The sequence below is a fragment of the Mandrillus leucophaeus genome, unplaced genomic scaffold (assembly GCF_000951045.1).
Source record: "Mandrillus leucophaeus isolate KB7577 unplaced genomic scaffold, Mleu.le_1.0 Scaffold429, whole genome shotgun sequence".
Classification (NCBI taxonomy): domain Eukaryota; kingdom Metazoa; phylum Chordata; class Mammalia; order Primates; family Cercopithecidae; genus Mandrillus; species Mandrillus leucophaeus.
This window is the reverse complement of record NW_012104576.1, coordinates 833,705-856,263: the sequence shown is the minus strand read 5'-3', so window position 1 is coordinate 856,263 and position 22,559 is coordinate 833,705. Positions and strand designations below refer to the sequence as shown.

Below are 22,559 nucleotides of genomic sequence, written 5' to 3'. Positions count from 1 at the left end.
AGGAGCACTTTCATTAGCAATACACAATTATCATGGGTATAATAAGACCAGCTAAAAGGATCCCAGTATCTTAGATTTCTGCTATTAAACCCTCACAAATCTGAAAAGAGACTATCAAATTATGGTACAGCTATGCCCAAGTAACACAGTTGTGTTTTTGTTATTGTTGTTGTTAAAAAGCCAGCTATTTGTCATAATGCAAAAAACAAAGCTCAGAATTTTTTTTATATTTATTTTTAATTTTTTTTGAGACAAAGTCTCGCTCTGTCGTCCAGGCTGGAGTGCAATGATGTGATCTCAACTCATTGCAACCTCTGCCTCCTGGGTTCAAGTCATTCTCCGACCTCAGCCTCCTGGGTAGCTGGTATTACAGGTGACCACCACCATGCCCAGCTAATTTTTTGTATTTTTAGTAGTTTTGTATTTTTAGTAGTAGAATTTCACTATGTTGGCCAGGCTGGTCTTGAACTCCTGACCTCGTGATCCGCCCACCTCGGCCTCCCAAAGTGCTGGGATTACAGGAGTGAGCCACTGCACCCAGACTTTTTATTTTTATTTTTTTTCTTGAGACGGAGTTTCACTTTGTCACCAGGCTGGAGTGTAGTGGCATGATCTTGGCTCACTGCAATCTCCACCTCTCCAGTTCAAGTGATTCTTCTGCCTCAGCCTCCCAAGTAGCTGGGACTACAGGCATGCGCCACCACACCCAGCTAATTTTTGTATTTTTAGTAGAGACGGGATTTTGCCATGTTGGCCAGGATGGTCTTGATTTCTTGACCTAATGATCCACCAGCCTCGGCCTCCCAAAGGGCTGGGATTACAGGTTTGAGTCACTGTGCCCAGCCCAAGCATATAAATGACTCCAGAAAGGTTAGCCTTCCTCTGTACTGTGAGTTATCTCACTGTAAGCCATTGTCTTCCTCCAAAGGACATGGAGGCTTTTAAGAAAATTTGTTCCTTTTCCTCTCTATTAAGATATAAATAGTAATTGTGCAGGTTTATTAGAAGAAGCCGGTTACAACTAGAAGGACATAGTGAAAATCCATAATCTTGCAAATAATACTGAGTTCAGGCTATAATTTTTTGTGGTGTACACAGAGCAGGGAAAGAATATCCTGGCAACTGGCCCATGGGCTTGCTAATTATGTGTAGCCTTTTCAAATGAGAGCTCCCCCAAAGACTGTAAATATAGCTCAAGCAGGGTTGTAGAGTGTTGCTTAATGCCCTTGAACATGGCTGTGTTCTATCTACTTGTGAACCACTACTTCAACTCTTTGAGATATGGGCGTGGCCACAAATGTGAGATAATTGAACAAATAATTACCCAACAATTCCCAAAAGTTCTCTGGAGCTATGAAAACCTAGGTACCTTGGCACACTCAAGCTAGATAAATGGATGCTAGTGAATTTTGTGTAATTCCTGTATGGAAACCTCCTTTCACCTATACTTCCAAAGCCCTTTCTTTGTACAATCTTTTATTATTGCACTTCTCCTATGATATCACGTACATGTCTCCCTCCCATTCTCTAAGCTCTTCAAATGAAGACTGTGGGGCAAACAGCAGCTGCTCATAAATGGCTGTGTAAATGAAAGACTTTTGGTAAGAACTGACTTGTGACTTTATCCTGACCAAACTTTATTTAATTGCCAGGTATCACCATTCCTCTAGCTTTAGAAAAATGCCTACTGTTCTCTCATCAAGCCTGACTACAGTAATACGAGGTAGGAATGCTCATAGTATTTGGTTTAGCTCTAATTGGTTTCTGGTATATTTTCATGCTATTATTGTTAGTGCTATATGCATCATTTAATAGATTTTGCGACCCTCTACAATGTCTGAAACTATAAACAGAAAAATGAGCTCAATAAATGTAAATGATTTAGTCTTCCACAGCAACCATTATCATAAATCATGAATGGAACGATCAGTAGTGATTCTGTTAGTTTTCTGCCTAATAGTTTTGGCAGAAGTTCAAGGGGCATATGTCGGCTCTTGGCTTGGGAACAGAATAATGGCAGTGCCTTCACAGCTCACTATATGCTGAAGTCATGTTTGTTGCCAATTCTTTTCATATTCAAAATAATTTTCTGGTGTATGTAATGCAACTTATTTTCTAAAGTATGTTAAATAAAGTTAGTATGAAATCATTTATTAGCTTCAGGTTTTGTAACCTCATTTTATAAAATTAACACTCCTACCTCTGTTTCCTGGCCCAAGCTAGAGGACTCTTTAAAATGATACTTGCACATTGGAGGATTCTTTATACTTGTTCTGAACATTCTAGTTTAGATAATACATTATCACAGAAACTCTTCTGGGGGTGTACTGATTTAACTAATCCCTTTGAATGCCAACTAATTAAAAATATTTAGCAATATGTAGCTTCATATGTATAAACATAAGATGTTCTCTTAAAGTACTGAATTATATATACTTCAAATTCTGAGATTATTTGATAGAGAAAAATCTTTATCCTGCTCCTATGCAGAAATATTGTAGTTTTAAAAGCTCAAATAAATTGGTTACACATGCTTAATTTTTGAAAAAAATATACATATTCAAAGTCACTGATATACTAGTCAGATTTTAGGTTTTAAAATAAATCTGTACATTTAATACTAGCTTTATAATTAGGTACATAAAATGTCTTTATTCCCTTAAACTAAGAAAACATATGCATATAAACAATTTTTCAAGTAAGAAAAGTACTAGTAATATATCAGCAATAAATGGCTTGATCTATTGTGTTCAGACAGCAAATTACAAGGTAAGAACTAATCATAAATCTACATTTAGATAATGTACTATTTTAAGTGCTATATACATTTCTTGATTTTTTCTCTTTAATTTTGCTCACTTTGACAGATTATTTGTTTTCCTTTTGCAGAGAGCCCGCACAAAGAGAGATGATTATCTCCTTCCAAACAAACAGAACTTTGTATTTTTGACAACACTTCTGCCTGTTTGAACCTGCTCTATGTACTGAACTACCAGCTACATTTCCATGTGGTCACCTATAAAGACGGGCACTTTCGAGTTTCTTTTTTTAAAGAAGGTAGAGCAGGAAGCTGCTTATTTCTCTTTAATGTGGCACAGTCATTCTGCAATTAAGACATACCTAATTACCATGTTTTCAACAGATGCAAATGTAGCTCAATTAAAATTCTAGTCCATGCTACAAATTAAGTCACTCAACTCTGAAAGGTATCATGTTAGGACTGGATCACCAAGAAGTTTGGAAAAGATCAGGCATTTACGTGTTAATGATGATGGAGAAAATGACTTTGGGTTTTCATTGAAGCATAAAGTTCTGCAGCTTCTGCCATAAATAATCTATTTCTATCTAAACTTTACAAACATTTTACGGTCAAGGTTGATTCAAAGCCTCAAGGTCATTAGAGTTTATTTTTTTCCCTCATTGAGAAGTGATGCTACTGTTGATACTGTAATGATTTCTGTTGGTTGCTTATCCAAAATCCATTTCTCCCTTTATTCTTCCTAATAGAACTGAGTCCAGGAATGCAACTTAGCTCCAAGGGGTGAATTCATTATTAAGTTTATGGATGCCATACCCCTGCAGATTTGCCAGTCCAAGGTTATCAGACCAAGAATGGCCCCATTGGACTCAATGGACATACTCCATGCTTACAGAGAGGGCTCATTCCCTTCTGTTGGACAGGAGTAAGACAGTAAAAGGCCTGTGAGTCCTAAAATTATCCTGTGGATAGCTGAATTATGGAATTATTTTGTGCGTAGCTGACTCATGGATAGCGGAGCAGAAGGGGCAGAAAAATGTTGGGTCTTTGGAGAAATCTCCCTGAAGCTACCCAACTCTAGAACTCAAGTTATGCAGGAAAATGTATTTCCTTATTGTTTGAGTTGTTCTGAGTTGCACTTTCTATTACATACAGCCGAAAGCATCTTAAGAGGTATGCCACATAAAGCAAGTGTTAGAGCAGCTGTGGAATATCTATTGTGTTATTTGTCCTAAGTGTATAATTTAGCAATAAATATCATTTTAGGTAGCTCTGGCAATTTTACTGGATTTAAATAATTTGTTTAGATTTGCTACTAGATTAAAATGAATTGTTCAATAGGTACAAATAGAGATATACAAAATGAAAATAACCTAGTATTACTTTTTATTTAAAAATCAACAATACTCTCCTCTGAGGGAGAGGCCCCAGGAAGCATCATTAAGTACTCACTGAGCAATTAAATGAAGGACTGAATAAGCAGCCAACAATATGAAGAACTGCCCTTTGTTGCACCCGATTAACTACAAACTACCTTAGTATTAGGAATACTTAATAATAGGAACACAGATTCTTGAGTAATTTACAATTTATATTGAAAGATAAAGGATGAAATGTAAAAATTCTACACAGGATGACTCAGTCTTCACAAGCTATATTCTTAAAACAAAACTTTTAAGTTAAAATGAGACATTCAAAACAGAAAATTTCACTGGATTTAGTAAATCCACTGACCACTACCAATTTCTATTAGTGTTAGGTAAAAAGATAACAAAACTAAATGAGGACTGGACTTTCAGTCACTGAAAACTGCTGCATAGGAATCAAGAACGTTGGGGACATAAATATTGTTTTTATTTCTTATTTTGGTGGAATACTTTGACTTTGGAAGAGAAAGAAAGATGTAGGAAATGAACAGCTAGTGATACACAGATGGTGTCGAATAACAGGATCTGCTGTTCTGGACTCTGACTTTTAACATTAGAATGATGAGCTCTTGGCAGCAGAAAAACTTAGCTTTTTCTGAAAACCAAAAAAAAAAATAAAACCACACACACACAAAGCTGGCATGAAACAGGAAGACTTTAGAGCTTTTAGACTAATACATGGGATGAGAATAATAACTGATATGATGAAGACTGTGAGAAGGTAAAAAGCTATGAAGGAATCAGGTGACATTTATTAGTGATATTGTAGAGTGGTTTTAGCAACTGGGAGAAAGTTCAAACAGATGACTTCTCAGACACTCTACTCTAAAAATAGCTTTATTTTATTTTTAAGAAACCTTTCAATACATGTGGGTGAAAGAAGAAAAACAATAGAATCACTCTTTTAAAGAGTTATTACCAAAAACCTTTCTTCACTTTTACTTGACATTCTAAACTTCTCTTTAACCCACTCCCACCCCAAAGGAAGCAGGTAAAATGCTCCCACAGATAATGGTAGAATGTCACCTACATTATCCCTCCCTTCCCAAGACAACGTTGCAGAGCAGTCACAATGAGGGTCACACCCTCAATTTTCTGAACCTTTGCAAATTCGCTTTTAGTGTCCAATTGATTTTAACATTCAAATGATGGCCCACAGTGGATGCTGTTTTCTGTCCATGGGGACAATTTAAAATGAAGCCGAAGGCTTTTTAAAAACCAATTCTGACTGAAAGGGCTGGCTACACAATAGAAATGACAGCATTCCTAACCCTACATTTGGAATTGCCACTAAGAATTTTATTTTAATCAAGGAGTGAGCTTAACGTACACAACATCTGTTTGAACAACATGCAAACTATTATTTATGGTCAAAGAAAGAGATTTCAGGCCACTGCTCAGACTCTTTTAAGTGAAACACAAAAATTAAAAGCACAAAAATGTTTCGAGATTATAAAATAGTGAATGGCTAGCAATGCTTTATTTTGCTTTTGTGTGTGTGAGCAATCAGAATGCTTGCTCCCCAAAAGCGAGTGTTCTTAACTACCATGAAACATAATCTATATTGAGTGATCCACAAAAATTTCCTGATGTTAAAAAAATACTTTATACTAAAAAGTTTCGGATGCACTGTGTAGAATCAGCTGGAGCTTGAGAAAAACCAGATTGTCAGGGAAAAGTTTCTTGAAGAAGGAAGATGACAGTATAATATACACACATTAGAGGGTTGGGGGAGAAAGAAGATACACCTCATGAAGCATGCACCGCATGGCATGGGCAACAGTAAGCACGGACACTTGAGGGGCTATGAGAGTCAGAAGGTAACTGCAGAGCTCACTGGGCACATCTAGAGACAGGTGGCCCAGTTGGGAGACACTAATAATACCTTCTGATATTAAATAATGAGGGTCGGGCCTGGAGTGGAAGTAAGGGGTGAAGATTAGACTACATGTGGAAAGATTAAGAAAGCTTGGTAATGGAGTGGTGACACAGTGAGATGATGAATCCAAGTTTCTGAGCCTGGAAGTGCTAATGAGAGAAATCACATCATCATCATCCATCTTTGTGTGCGAGACACTAAGCCCGTAAACAGTTTCTTCCTTTGCTCTGGTACTGCCAAGCATCATCACTCACCTGGATTATTGTTCTGCTATCACAGAAATGAGCTCCTTGCCCTGACGTTGCTACTTATCCCATCCCGATAAGCCACCCTCTACCCCAGAGTCCCAACAATCATATTATTTTATTTGAAATGCTAGTAATTTTAAATAATCTGTGATCTGCTCTCTGTCCACATCTTTTTCTTTTTTTTTTTTTTTTTTTTTTGAGATGGAGTTTTGCTTTGTCGCCCAAGCTGCAGTGTAATGGCATAATCTTGGCTCACTGCAACTTCCACCTCCCAGGTTCAAGCAATTCTCATGCCTCAACCTCCAAAGTAGCTGGGATTACAGGCATGCACCACCACACCTGGCTAATCTTTGTATTTTCAGTAGAGATGGGGTCTCACCATGTTGGCCAGGCTGGTCTCAAACTCCTGATCTCAAGTGATCCACCTGCCTCAACCTCCCAAAGCGCTGGTATGACAGGAACCTACATCTTAAACCTCACTCCTCACTATGCTCTCACTTGCCCCATACGCACCAACCTAACAGAACTACTGCAGCCCAGAGATGGCTCCCCATTCCCTATGTTCCATATTTCTCCGTGCATCCAGTTGAAGACTCTCAAGCAGTAACACTCAACTCAGCCAATACCTCTCTTCTGGAAATCTCCTCCTCTACTTTCCTCTCCTCCCTAATTCCACATCAGCTGGGCACCCCTACACCACCCCCTCCCCAGGGTCACACTAACCTACACTCTACCATGGAACTGAACCACACTCCTTATCAAGTGCTCATTTATCCACTGGGTTGAATCATCCCTCAACCCTGAGCCCTTAGGAACTAATAGCCTAAATATCAGACTTTAGGTATATACTTCAATACTTTGCAGTAGTTTTAGCACAATGGGCTTTCCTGTTTGGAAGTGTGTTTCATATTCTAGAAAAACCACAGGACTGAGAACTAGAAGACAGGTATTCTAACATTCAGTTTCTCAGTGTAATCTTAGTCAAATATATAAATATTATTTCCTCTTAAAAAATGGGGCCTGGTCCAGTGGCTCATGTCTGTAATCCCAGCACTTTGGGAGGCCAAGGTGGGCAGATCACGAGGTCAGGAATTCAAGACTAGCCTGGCCAACATGGTGAAACCCCGTCTTTACTAAAAATACAAAAATTAGCTGGGCATGGTGGCATATTCCTGTAATTCCAGTTATTCGGGAGGCTGAGGTAGAAGAATTGCTTGAACCAGGACCTGGGAGTTGGAAGTTGCAATGAGCCAAGACTGTGCCACTGCATTCCAGCCTGGGCTACAGAGAGAGACTCTTTCTTAAAAAAAAAAAAAAAAAAAGTTATAAATGAGGATTGTATCATTCAAACACTTCACTTCAGATGTGAATATTCATTGCACTTTCTGCTAAGTTACATTTTATCTAGAAAAAGAAATGTAAGGAATACTTTCGGTTATTTCACAACCATACACCCACACTATGATCAGATACCTCCTAAAAATTAATCAAAGCTCCTTTTCTTAAACTGCAGGTTAAGTATATGTATTATTTTATTAGCATAAAATGATGTGATAGGTTATTCTTAGCATTTCAGAACAAGTATTTTTATAGATCAACATCCAATTATCCACTAAAACAGATTAACAAATAGGAAATAGACTTAGTTTGCATTATTTTTGCTGAAATAGGTGGTGATGAAAGGTGGCTAGAAGTGAGTAGAATGCTGAGAGTAGAAAATCTGAGATATCAAATGCAATATGTTATTTCATAGCTAATAAAACAATAACGAAATTCCCCTGGAAACTTTCGTATTAGTTGATTTAATAATGTAAATTCAGTTTCTTCAAATTTCATACTGAAAACCTAAATTACGTGTATTTTGGAACAGTGCTTTTCTCCTATCTCCTAATAAGAGCTCTACAGGAAAGTATGCCAGCTACCATCTTCATGTTTGAAGATAATGCCTTCATGTTTGCAAGGCACAAAGTTTGTCACATTTAAAATTCTGAACTTGAATGTATCTTAAAATCAATAGGTACAATTAGTAGGAGATATTTAGTTTTGCTGTTTCACTTCCTCAACCTTATCAAAGAGCTGTTTCAAAACTGAGTGCAGGGCTTACAATTTCTGGTAACTTCTAATTATGAAAAAGTAGAATTAATGTATTTTTTAAAAGAAAACAAAGCAATCTTACTGCATGCATTTTCTTGGTAGCAATAGAAACTGATTTATCACGGGGAAAGTAGAAGTCACTTGCTGAGAGCCAGGCTGGGTATGTAATTTGCATAGAAGAGGGAGCAGATTGTCAATGCCCTGACCTGTCAAACACAGGTAGGGCCTCAGAGATAATGGGTCCCAGAATACAAAGCTCCATCTTGATCCAGACAGACGCACACAACATGGAGATGCCAGATGGATTAAATGAGAGACAAAAATGCTGGCTTCTGCCATCTCCACAGGAAGAATGCAAGTGCTGCAGAAGATGACAGTTACCAGATACCACATGGATCCCACCCCAGTCTCTTGGCCCCATTGCTGTGCCCATGCCATGATTTCCACACTGCTGAGAAGAGGCCAGCCTTTCAGTGCCATGAATACAGTCACTGGGGAGGGGCTCGACCCAACTGACAAGAGCAATCAGCCATGCCTACGCCTACGTGTCTCACTTGTAAAGAGGAAAAGTGCCACATGATGGTAGAAACCAGAGCCTGCAGCATGGTGGAAGGAGCTCTCTGTTCCTGCTGACCTCCATAACTAGCTTTTACACAATGGCTCAGTCTCTAGCCACACGTTTCCAGGGTGCACTGCATCCTCAGGAAATGTCCCGTGTGACAAAAAGACCGTCTGCCTAGACGACGGTCCTCTTTTCAGATCCAGGTTCAAGGGGGATGTGGCTTTTTAATTTCTATGGGCAGCTGTAACTGAGTCAGACCATCGGGACAAGAAAGAACCCACTTCCCCTGAGGCCCACTTAGCACAGACAATGGAGGATGTTGGACATGCAGCCAGGGGACACATAGCTAAGGGACAAGCCCAGAAAGGCAAAAATGCAGGAGCACAGCCACAGAGACAGCAAGTCCAGAGACCTGGCTGTGCAAGTTCACAGGCCAGATCCTGAAAATGGTGTGGTTAGGAAACCGAAGGAGGGCTCACTAAGCCGGCCTTCTTTCCAAAGCTGGAGGCAGAAAGTGCCTTTGCATCTTCAGTTTTACATAAGCTGATAGCCTAATGACCACCAGCAGTAACACCACATTTGATAGACAATTTTTTTTTAAAGAAAAACAAAGAGCTTGCTGAGGTATTGAAGATCTAGTAGATACAAGGTCCAGTGTGGGATACCTCACTCACCCACTCATCGATTTGGCAGACATTCATTGAATTCTATGATTTGCCAAGCTTTGTGTTTGGTAAAGCAAGATGAAAACAGATAGGGTGTTTTCCACGTGGGCCTCGCAGAAGGTGAGGGGGTTAGCGCGCCAGATGTAGGGCAGTGAGGGGGTACATAGAATCATGGAATGTTAAACTAGGAGGGACTCTGGGAACCATCTAAACCATCTAAGCCAGAACTTTTACAACTTTTTCCTAAATACTCAAAAACACTCTTTTTAAAAACTAAAATTTACAAAGGATCCCCATGTACAGAAGTGATTAAAACAACTGTCAAGGTTGGTGGGGGGGCGGGAGAGGGCAGCGGAAGGAGACGCTGGTGGCCTTTCCCACTCTCCAAATCCACCGAGGTACTGCTCCTGACCAGAGATCACAACACACCAACTGAAAGTCAATGATCTAGTCCAAATCTTCAGTTTTACAAATGAAGAAATTAAAGCTCAAGCAGTTGAAGTTTGGACTAAAATCCCAAATTACTTAGACGAATGTAGATAAGGATGCAAGTCACCTGAATTCCACTTCCGTGCTCATTCCACCCTATAAACACAATTTCAACGACCAAAATTGGAAAAGTTTGGAATTTACAATAGTTGCCTTTCATTTGCCATAGGAAAAGTACATAAAACTGTTATGCAAAAAATAATAAAAACAGGACTGTTGAAAAATACCACATTTGGTGGTTGTAGGTGCAGTGTGTTTTAGGGCACCTGCCACACGTATATTTCCCAGGTCTTGTTCAGAACTTTATATTTGGTTTGCAAATTGTAATTTGTCTATCCATGTGTTTCATTTCACTTTTTTTCTCTAAAGGACAGATACATGAACGAACTTTAATATATGTTATTTCTCATTTTAAGAAAAATAAGTTTACATAGGGACAAAATCAGATGTCCACGTTGGTGGGACACTCTGAAGGCCATCTCTACAGAATTAAAAATATACCTTATATTCATATGTATTCTATCCCATTACATTTGACATGAGTGACATATTGTAAGAGCAAACTGCATTTTTTAAGGAAAATTGAATAACATTTTAACCAGAACAAGAAAAAAGTTCAAAAGCATCACAAATTGTAGATACTTAAAAAATACATATCGAGGGGCCAAAGCATAGTAATTTTTGATTAAATATACACCCAAGATAGAAGCAAGCGCTATAATTGTCAAGTAATATTGATTAGGATGGCAAGGAACCATTATTACAAAGGGAAAAAACTCAATAGACTCGAAAGCTCCTATGACTCAGGATCTTGGAGACCAGGTTTGGCAGCAAAAATAGGAAATATGCTCTTCATCCTGCAAGAATGGGCTGCATATATTTGTAATCACTGGCTGATCATAGTGAAAAAACTGTCTGGATTTAGATGGAGAATCAGGCGGAGGTGGAGAGAAGTGTAGCCAATCCTCAAAGTTATGCTTTGCATATTACGTTATGACAGAAATATTCATCTTCTCAAATGCATTATATGTATAAGCAAAATACGTAAGTTTTTCCTTATTCTCAAAATGTGATATTTGTTACTTAAAACTCTTCTTCCCACAAAAGTCTTTCTTAGGTATATGTGATAGAAGTGGTCCACTCAAATGTTGAATTGCAAGTAATTTACAATCCACACACATTATCTCTGGTCTCTGCTTTAGCTTTATTCTGTGGTCCCTCCAACTATTCTTACAATAGTTTGATAGGTGAGTCACATTTGAGGTTAAAACACTAAAAGGTAAATTAGTAGTTATGAACAATATAAGATAATCAACAATTTTCACTGTTAGGACTCCTAAGCCATTTTGCTTCTTAGTAAATATATCAGTAGAGTTTTTCCATTATTTTTTAATAGAATGGTTACTTTAATATAATAAATGTTTAATTCTCTGGAAGGATATATTTGTACCTATCTATAAATTTATTTTTTCTTCAATAAAGCACGGAAAATATTCATATTAACCTTTGACTTTTAATAATCTTGGTTTTAAATATTTTTGCAATTTCAAAATATACACACACAAATATAGCTTGCTAGTTATAGGAAAGCAAGAGTAATTCCTGAAAGCAAAACAAAAACGTGTTTTTAAGATCACAGATTATTACAGATATTCAATGGAGACATCCTATTAGGGATACTACAAAGTAGTGGTTTTCAGACTTTTTGCACTCAGGATGACTTTATACCCCCAAAAATTATTAAGCACTCTAAATAACCTTTTTGTATGTGGATTATATCTAGCAACATGTACTGAATTAAAACCGGGAAAGTCTGAAAATATTACTTTTTAAAAACAGGCAGCTTCGTGTTAACAAAAATTACATTTTTACCAAAAAATACATATATTCCAAAAGAAGTGAGAACAGTGGCACTGTTAAATATTTTTTCAAAATTTTTAGTTTAATATTGGCCTATAAGACGGATTCTCATATCTGCTTCTGCATTCAATCTAATGTAGTATTACATGACATGTGGCCTCCAGAAGATCCCAATGTATACTTATAAAAGAATGTGAGTAAAGGGCAAATAATATCGTCTTCTTATTATGAAATAAGAGATTATTAGACCTCAGAGATCTCAGAGATTCCCCTGAAGAGTCTTAGGAAACCCCCAGGGCTCCCTGGAGCTCACTTTAAGAAATAGAGTCATTTTAATTGTTACTCTTTCAGCCATTATAAACTTACAGGTCTCCATGCCTTCATCATCATCATCTACCACGGGTTTATCATAAGATTTGTCGATGGCAGCTCTGAAGCTCTCGTTGCATCCCCTGCCTCTGATTATCCGTGGCCGTGGGCGATGGAAAGGAATATCCCCATTCAAAGTCACCTCGGCAACTGCGGTCTGCAGACTCTCTAATGAGCTTGACTTTTTCAGACCCAGGGAAGGACCCACATCTCTGCTGGGAGAACCTGGGAGGTTTACAAAAAAAAGTGTTAGTGTGAATTAGTGAAAATTATGTACCTGAATATGCACTGTGGAAAACTTCAGATACATAACAATTATTTGCTCAATGATGAGTTCTGGAATGTGGATGGAAAAGACAAAGAATAAATGAAGCAACAGTTGCTAATTTTTATTTTTCCCAAATTTATATTAGACTTGGTCTATTTTCTCTCTTTGCATTAGGAAAACCTCTAAGTCATTACTTTTTAAAAAACATTTCAACAGGTGAAACTGTTGTCAAATCGTTTTGCTCCAGTAATAGAAATAATCTAAAAGAACCAGAATAACCTGGAAGCTCCTTTGAAAAGCAAGGGAAGATGAGAAGGATAAGGTAAACAACCAAGAATAAGTTTTGCACTTAATTAAAACCTTTTTTTGGCAATTTAAAATTACTTAAAACAGAAGTTAGACATGCACATCAATGTGTTCTGTCAAGTCTCTTCCTTGCTAAAGTGCAGACTCACAACACTGCATAAGGAGTAAGACCACGGGGGCCGACATGTCACCAAAACAATTAGGGCAACCTGGCAGCAGGTTGGGAAATATGGATATTCCATAGAAAGAGTAACACAAGCTTTGAACAGAAACAGATTATGTAAGGCCTCTCTCCCAGAGGGAAATAAAAAAGGAGAGACTGGATATGAGTACTTCTAGCTCTAGGCCTGGGAATAATACGTTTGAAAAACAGGTGATGGAAAGAAGAAAGACAACTTAGCAATTAACAAGAACATTTCATGAGGATGACAGGGACAAATTCCGGGAATTAAAAATTTGGCTCTATTTCCTGAGGATCTAGGGCAGAAGGACCCGAAATAATACCAATAGTGCCAAGCTGTGGAAGGCAATCAAAACTGATTTCTTTAACCAGGTAAGACAGCCTCATCTATCACTGCCTGACCTGACACTCAAAGGTAGACTAATTTAGCTTCTGGATGACTGAAATGCCAGCTCTGCACCACCACTTGGGCAATCCAGGTTATAGAACTGGTTCTTCATGTATACTATTAAAAAGACAGGTGAAAAAAATAGAGGGTAGGAGAAACAAAATAGTTTATCTCTGCATGGGGTCATCAGCCCATATGTTGATCACGTTATTACCCAGAAGACAAATAGTTGTGACACAGGCTTTTCACAGCTCAGAAAATAAAATAGAATTAAAATTATACTGAAAGACTCAAAACAAAAATTAACTTTTTAAGATTCATTGAGGTTAAATGAAGCTGTTTTAGGTAAGAATAGATATGTTTAAAATGTTGCACAAACAGGAAGGCAAACACATGATTCTAATGAAGAAATAATACTCCACAAATTGTTGTGCTGGAAATAAAAAGATGTCATATTTAGCTTTCTCAATGCGGGTTTGTCTATATTTCTTTATTTTATGACAAAAGTTCATGAGATTTATTTCTTTCAATGAGATCAATCTTACTTTTTCTCTGGGTAGCACTACAATTTTTGATAACTGCATTTTCTAAATTACTCATAAAAGTCATGTCACGGGAAGGAAAATGAATTTTGTTCCAAAAACCTACATAATAAGAAACCAAGGAATCAAAAAGAATGGGAAAAGATCATTCCTGAGCAGGGATATTTACCTTTATAGTTCCTAGAATTTGCACTGGAAAGATCTTTTTGTGAATAAATGCCTATCAGTTTTCATAATTTACCAGCTATATTTGGGTTCTATAAACACGTATTAGGCAAATATTTGGTGCTTTCTTGCGTTTATTAAGGATATGTGTATGTGTGTATGTATTTGTATGGGAGTATATATCATGAATAAAGATTTCATGCTTCCAGAAAGAATTCTCATAAAAACACCGTTTATATATATTAAGCTTTTCTTTATGTAAAGTTAGCTGAGATTTTACTTAGTGTACTGAGAGCAATAAAAACTTAAATAATGAATTTCAGGAATGGCATTAGTGTTCATTAAAATTGAGTGTCCCTACAGGCAAACTTGGAAAGAAAAACAAAGGTCAAAGTATAATTCAATAAATGATAATTGTGTAAGTTCTATTCAGCGCTTACCTACCTATTCATTTCCCTAAATTGAAAACATTCTGAAATAACCTTTTGGCAAAATGTTGATCATTGTGGATGGTGGGCCCTGAGTTTGTGGAAGGTCAATCAACTACTCTCTGTATATTTACGTAGAGAGGAAAACTTTTATAATAAAAAAAAATATACAAAATGTCAATTATCTACAACTTCTGAATCTGTAACACAGATCAGCAAACCGAGAGTCAAATGTGGAAAATTTTACTGGAACACAGCCAAGCCCATGTATTTACATATTGTCTATGGCTACTTTCATTCAACAATGGTAGAATGTAAGAGCTGCAACAGAGACCTAAAATATTTACCATCTGTTCCTTTACAGAAAGAGCTTGCTAACTTTCGATTTATAACATGAGCAACATACATTTTAGTACTATATTTGACCAAGAAACTATAACAAAGATTTTGAATGATATGTTAGGATTTCTCAATGAAGTTATTAAAATCCCTAATACATTGATTCAGTCAAGTACCTTTAGAAAAAAATTAGAAGGATTCCCTAACAATACAAACTTAGCATTTTACAGTAATGAAAATTGAAAAAGTCTTTCTGTATGTAAAATACATGCAAAAGATTGTCTTTACACCATAAAAATCAGTATATTTTGTCTTAATTTTAAAACAGTATTTTAAGCTCTTACTTTACACAAATCTTCTAGGTCATTAGCATACTTTGCTAATCTTTATATTTCAAGAATGAAACCATTAGAAATCCAATTCTCTTATACCTGTTCTCCCTTGTTATAATTTGGGGAGAAATATTTATCCCCAAAATATGATACAAGATTCCTAAATCTGGAAGAAAAAAAAAGAGGGAAATCATAATCATACTATTTTCCTAGATCTGGTTTTTATTCCTACTTAGTAATATCCCTGTTGCCTGGAGAGGGAGAGGGAGAGGGAGAGGGAGAGGGAGAGGGAGAAGGAGGAGAGGGAGAGAGAGGAAGGAAGGGAGGGAGGGAGGTCTTTTGCAAGGGGCAGAGGGAAATATAATTCAATTTTCATTATGAAAGGCTTATGGCTAGGTTAGACAGATGCTCAATGCTAAGATGCCACTATGATTCTCCCAAAAACCTTTGGACTAATCTATAAAATCATAATCTTTCTTGAAAAGTCAAGTGAAGTGACGAAAGAAAGATAAGTGAAAATCTTTTCACCATCTAATATTAGAGGACAGGGACATAATAAAATATCTACTTTAGGTATTTTATTCATTTAGATGTAAAATCAACAGACCAAGTATTTTGATATCTTTGTAACAACTTTTTGCCCCAAGATTTTCTAATTTAATTTGGTAGAATAGACTGCACAAAGTGCAAAAAAAAAAAAAAAAATCTTTTTCTCTAGAATCTAACCCTTTAAAACACAAAAGCACAGTCTGATTTTTGATTAGACTATACAATCTGCCTTGAAACTTATGTAATGACTTTCCATGAAAGTTATCTAATGCATTGAGTTATAACTTGTATATCATTATGTTGTAGATCACAATAAACTGTCCTTTTCCTTATAGTAGCTGTGAGTTGGTTAAATTAGGTATTTTTCTTATTTTACCTAACTGATATTGTATATGAAGTCAGGTCCTTTAACCTGAGCAGCTCAATTTGGTTTTTATGACTATTTAGTCGGATCGGCGTTGTTGCTTGAAAAGTACAAAATACTGCTAACTCTAAAAACTACTATTTCACATATGTGAACTATCCTATAACATTTCTCTTTAGCTCTGATTCAATAAACTTTAGGTTTCATAAGAACAACAAACAACTGAGTAAGGGCTAAGGCTACAGTTAATTGCCTCGCAATACAGTTAATCTTATGATTTATTAGATGTATTTTTTACGACCTATCTTATACTCCACTGAGTATAACTCCAACCATGTCCACAATAATTTTTACATATATATGTGGGATATACATTTTTTAAGCACGCTAAAACTAATTTACTACTGCAGGTTAAAAAGGCAAATTGAAGCTAATTAGCGCTAAGTAGTGTAACTACATTATACTGGATACAGATTAAAACACTATTCCAAACTTATGTCATAAATGGTCAATTATACAAAGCATGTTAACTACACTTAAAAGACTTTCCTGTGATTACTGTCACACAATAATAACATAAAAAGCAAAATCGATGACTATAATACAATCCCAATTCAATGTAATCCATTGTTTCTATGGAACAATTTAACAGTATTTTAGAAGTAATGAATTTAGAACAAGCTCACAAAGTTAAGATATGAAGCCATATGCATTATATAGTCTAATACAATGTCAGGTTAACTATAAGCTAATTCCAGCATCAATAAAAAGAATAAGCCTTTCTGAATGACTAATGATAGCAATACCGGACGTTGTCCTACAATGAAAAATATTTATATTGGCACTACTATCTTTCAAATCAAAATCACCACTCTGAGAATCACTTTTGGGATGTTAACCTAGACATCACATAGATGACTTAAAACCTAGGAGTCTACCATAACAGATCATGTTTGCAGGATTTTGACTTTTTAAAAATTGGGATAAAACATCTTTACATGAATATAATTAAGAAAATCTAGGTTGTTTCTAGCCTTTTTGAAGCAGTAAATTATATTCCTATTTAGTAAGTACACCATTGATAAATTTCTACTAATAGAAAATATTTCTTATGTAATTTGATTTCTCACAATGAAAACATCTGTGTAAGACTGCAATATGTATGTTTACATGGCATATGATTGGCAGCTCTATAATTGTGATAAGCTCTGTAGGCCATGGTTTCTATGGCAACAGTCTAACTGTCCATTCTTACCTGCTTTCTGGTCATCCACTGTATTGAGTTTAGTCTCGTCAGCTACTGTTAAAAGGTAAATGTATAATGGTTAGCCCAGTTAGTTCCCATAGCCCATCATGCTTCCACCATTCCCAGATCTTTTCAGTTAGGTGACGATCTTCAGCTAATATTTCATGCAAATACTATGAAACATCAAGCAAACATTCATAATCAAAAAAGGAGGAAAAAAAAGCAGTGTCTCCATGCAATATGCCAGTCATTTCATTTCACAGACATGTGTGTTATATGTTAGCATATCATAATTAGCCAAGGCAATGCATCATCAAATTTTTCTTTATGCATATGATAAATTAATGCTTTTAGTCTTGGAATACAAACAGCCACCAGAGAACAGCATAAGTTACAGTTGATTAACAAAGGTTTTAAATCATTCAGTGTATAGATTTAATTATTTTACTTTTTTTTTTGGTGGATTTGGATTTAAAGAGACACACCTGATTGGTGTTTGAACAACTATGATTATTTCCTCCTCTCATTTGCTCTTAAATGCTTTCTATAAGAAATACTCTCAAATTACTACTTTGATTAAATGCCTTAATTATCAAAACATGAAAGTTTCCAATAAATAAACCTTAAAGAACAGCAATGAAAGGAAGACATCATGAAGTAACCAAATTCCAGACATGGATTGAGATAATGGTTTCTCTCCAAAATTTTCTCTTCTAGTTGAAAAATCCCACCCCCAACCTAATACAATTTCAATGAAACTGGTTTTTAATAGCCAAAGTGTTAAAACATTTCATTGTGTAAAATAAAGATACATGGACATAGTATGATATGCACATGTGTTTGTTTCCATTCTCTTAAGAAAACATATATATTAACATATTGCATATTATGTAAACATGCCACTTATGAGTAATATCGTTATCTCAAACTGGGAGAAAAACTAATTTTTGCCAAATTGCTACATTTCACATTTATTTTCTCAAAGTAAACAGACATCTGTTTGGGACCATCAATTTTATCCTGAAAGCATTTAAACCTTATTTAGATAAAGATTCATGGAGATTGTACTCACTACCTAAATCCATGCTTTTTGATTTTCGTGTTTTAACGAAATCCAATTGACTGGCATCTGAAAATTGCTTTGTGCGTTTTTCTGACATACTCTGACGTCCAAATCCTTCTCGTTGAAAAGCAAGAACTGGATCAACATCTGGACTCAAAGAGCTGGAGTGAAGAAAAATATAAACATAAAAATATTTACTAAAAATAGCACACATCCATTTTAGGGAGGTTCATACATACCTGCAAATGTGAATATACATATGTATATTCCTCAAGAAAAATTGAAATAAATAACACAAATACAGTCCATTTAAAAAAAAACTGTGGCTGTATAGAAGGTAATAGAAAAATACAAAATTAATTTAACATTTAGAGTAACTCTTTCTCCATGTGAATTTCCTCCTTCTCTACTTTCCTGCTTCTTCACTCTGTTTGACAATACAGAATTATTTCAAGGTGACTATAAAAAATGAGACTGATATTGGAACGGCTGAATTTTTCAGGAAACCTGTCATATATTATATACAAATACTAGCAGTGAACAAGTGACCATATAAGTTGTAATTAAATAGAAGTTCCAAAAAGAGTATATTCTAGCCTTCTTATGTATCTTTTATGTTGTGTTTTAAGGAAAGAAAAAATATGTCATTATGGCATGCCATTTCATAAGGCTGCAGTTTCTCTGAAATATTAAATCAACAAATAAATCAATTCAACAAACATTGATTAGAACCTATTCTGATTAAGGCACTGTTATTTGTACCAGACATAGGTCCAAATAACAGATAAGAAAGATCCCTGTACTCTATGAGCTCACAAGAAAAATACTATACCAGAAGCATGAAACAGAGGCTGAGGATGCACAGATGAGTGAAAAAACAGTATATGAGAGTCAGGAAGAACATGACTAAGTTTAGATGACATTTGATTTTGGTGACACCAACACAGTGGCTCAAATGGGGATGATAAGGAAGCATGTGGCAAATCCCTGGTAACGGGATGCCTTCTGAAGTGTTCCTCCAATGCAAGATGTCCCAGAATCACTCCTGTTTGTAAAAATCTGTGAACACATTCTAAAGTGCTATAAGGTGTTCTAGCCATTGTTCATAATATGAAAAAGGTTTTCTCTGTGCTGGGCACATTGGGTAAGTAAGTATACTAGCTCTACTATATCAGGTCTAGCCACCTTACCTATCTGGTCAGGTGAGAGAATATCCCTCTACAGCTGACTGAGCACACTAAAAATGCCCAGGGCTCCTTCCACTGTCAGCTGAACTTATGATAGTCTTGCTCATGTTTCTGATGGAAGCAAGCTTTTGTAACCCTTTATGGCCTTATAAGAATTATCATCCATACTAGTAAAAAGACAGTCAACCTTTGGATGTACATCAGAAATTTAGCTGCAATTTACTGTGCATGAAATGAGAGTTGGCTCTTAAAGAATTATGCTAAAAGTGTGAAAAGTAAGATGGCAGGCAAAAGCCACGCCACTGGGTAGGGTGACGTGAAATGTTTTCAGCTCATTATGTATTAATATATTCAATAAGAAGAATAGTTGTCTCATCCACTTAAAAAGCTAATGAGAGAATTCAGCAACCTAAGGCGAAAGCCCCATGTAAATTGCTAACTACTAAATAAGTCAGTCATCACCCAATGAAGACTATCTCAAATTATCAAAGTAATACAAATTATGATGACAGACACCTACCCTCAGATGCCTCTTCATATACTACTATGCTTTGGTGTAAATGGTTTATAAAGATGAGAGCACATGCATCCAAGTGAAAAAAAACACACTTCTAGAAGTAAAAAATTAAAACCCATATGATAAGTAATATGACACAATCTTGCAGCAGCAAACTCTAAATAATACATTTCCAATAATTCTTTTATATATTGTCAGTGGATGTCTTCAGTCACTCTGTACATGCTGCCCAATTATTTTTACCTTTTCTGGAATAATTTAAAACCTGAACTCCAATACTGCACCAAACTTGCGAACAGAATGCATTTGAACTACAGTGTTAGTAGAAATCGTTGGTAAAAGATTTTTCAAAGAAATACAAATTGTCACTGCCAATCTTGCCTGAAAACCACGTATTGGTGCATCTTGAATTTTATATCCTCTAAAATTATGCTGCCATTAAGATTAGAATTTGCTGTTATTTCCTTTCCCCCAGAAACACATTATTAATGTTCTTTCAATCGATTAAAGTATTGAAAACAGTACATTCTATAAGCAAACAAATAAGTTTAGCCATTTGACATAGCCTTCAACAACTGTGCAGTGAACTACAGATACAATTTAAAATGTCAAATGAGTTTGTGCATTAGCAAGAGTTCTAAAATAACTACTCTTAAATTATGACAAAATTAATTCTTCCCTATCAATATTCCCATTAAACTAATTTCAGACACAATAAACAGTACACTGGAATATTTAACAAGTTAGATTGCAGGAATGACAGCTGATTCTTTAAAGAATGTAACCATATCTTGACCCCTAATGTTATTAAAATTCCAGTTATTAATCCTGTCTTATTGGCCTTTTGTTTTCATAACATTTTCATCAAGGATTAGGGAAGATATTGTCAGGCTGGAAATGCCTGCATTTTCTGCTGTGATTCAGAACAGCTGCCATTCTTGTTTGGATAACCCTTCATTCATATTATTTTCTTTGCCCCACATTCCCCACAGCAAAATTATACAAGTCCTCACCATTTTGCAAATCCCCCTTAGGGAAATTAATGCCACAATCTATCCCTTCTAGTTATTTATCTATTCTCACTAATATACTGCTTTATAAGGCCCCAAAGACTATGACCACCTCCACAATTTCTCATCATGGTAGAGATTTAAAGACTTTTGTCCCTAAGATGAATACTACGTCTATCTAATCCTTGCTTTCTCTGTTGTTACTTTCATTTTCAGAAAGAGATATGAGACACAGCAGTCAATGTAACACCATCTGCAGATTTCAAATGGGTTTTTACTTTATATTGTAGTCGTCCCTTCTATGTTTAACCAAAAACCTCATTCAAAGATGGGGCCATTATCATGCAGGTTTGAGTGTAGTTCTATTTTTAAATCCTGCGCTTTCAAAAAGAGAATTAAAAAAGAAAGAAATGAAAAGCTAGAGATGAACTTTTCAAGGTCCCAAATAAGAGGTGTGATTTATTCCAAGGGAACATCTTCATAATTAACAGATAAATGAACTGTATTTTGTGTGTTCATGCGGAGAGCTAAGGAAGAGGACGGGGGGGAGTGGTTCACTTTGTTAAGATCATTACTAAAAATGTTAACGCAAATAAATGCCAGTCCCCCAGACACCTCCTATCTAATATTAATGTTGACACAAGCCAGAAAAACAGTAGGAAGCAGGAATGGCTAAGTGGTGAAGAAACACCATAACATTTAAATATGATTTTGCTGATATATTCATAAAAGACCCCAGAGAAAGGGCAATGAGAAAATTCTGGTACAATACTTCACATGGTTTGTGTTAATTATCACTACAACCTTGTGAGGTCGTCCCCAAGAGGAGCTTTGCTTTTGCTTATTGATGTATATAATTACTAGGCATAAACATTAAGACACACATCTGCATTCATGAGCCACACATTGGCTCACTAGTATCAAATGCTTTCTTCTATTTTGAAAGACACAGGAAAAAAAAAATTAGCAGGGAGTGCCCCAGAAGTCACTATGTTAAAAGCAATTACAAAGCATTTTAAACAGTATGGTTATAGCACTCTGGAAAAAAACAAAAACAAAAAACACACACTTAAAAAAAAGCCTCCTCCCACTCTTAGAACACATCAACTGTTAGTTTTGCAAAGTTATCTAATTGTTGGAATCGATTTAAGGAGATGACAAGAATTTAATTGAAAAACAATGCATCAAATTAACACAGATGTGAAATAAACCATAAATAGTGAAACTGAAAAACAAATGAGCATGGTTTTTTGATTGGTAGTAGTTCTGTTGTTGTTTTGGTTACAATACTAACTGTAGCTCTTGAAGGCTAAAACAATTAAA

At 35.9% G+C, this 22,559-nt stretch overlaps 1 protein-coding gene across 1 annotated transcript in view; it reads right to left on the bottom strand.

Annotated features, from left to right (window-relative positions):
* LOC105548996 (partitioning defective 3 homolog) overlaps nt 1-22,559 on the bottom strand; it is a gene marked incomplete at its 3' end in the record, with an annotated part of 241,819 nt that overhangs the window by 202,237 nt on the left and 17,023 nt on the right. The window contains exons 5-6 of the mRNA XM_011993300.1: nt 18,532-18,683; nt 12,349-12,576 (exon numbers count right to left, since the gene is read on the bottom strand). Coding sequence (XP_011848690.1) covers nt 12,349-12,576; nt 18,532-18,683 — 380 coding nt within the window. The remainder of the gene's footprint in view (nt 1-12,348; nt 12,577-18,531; nt 18,684-22,559) is intronic.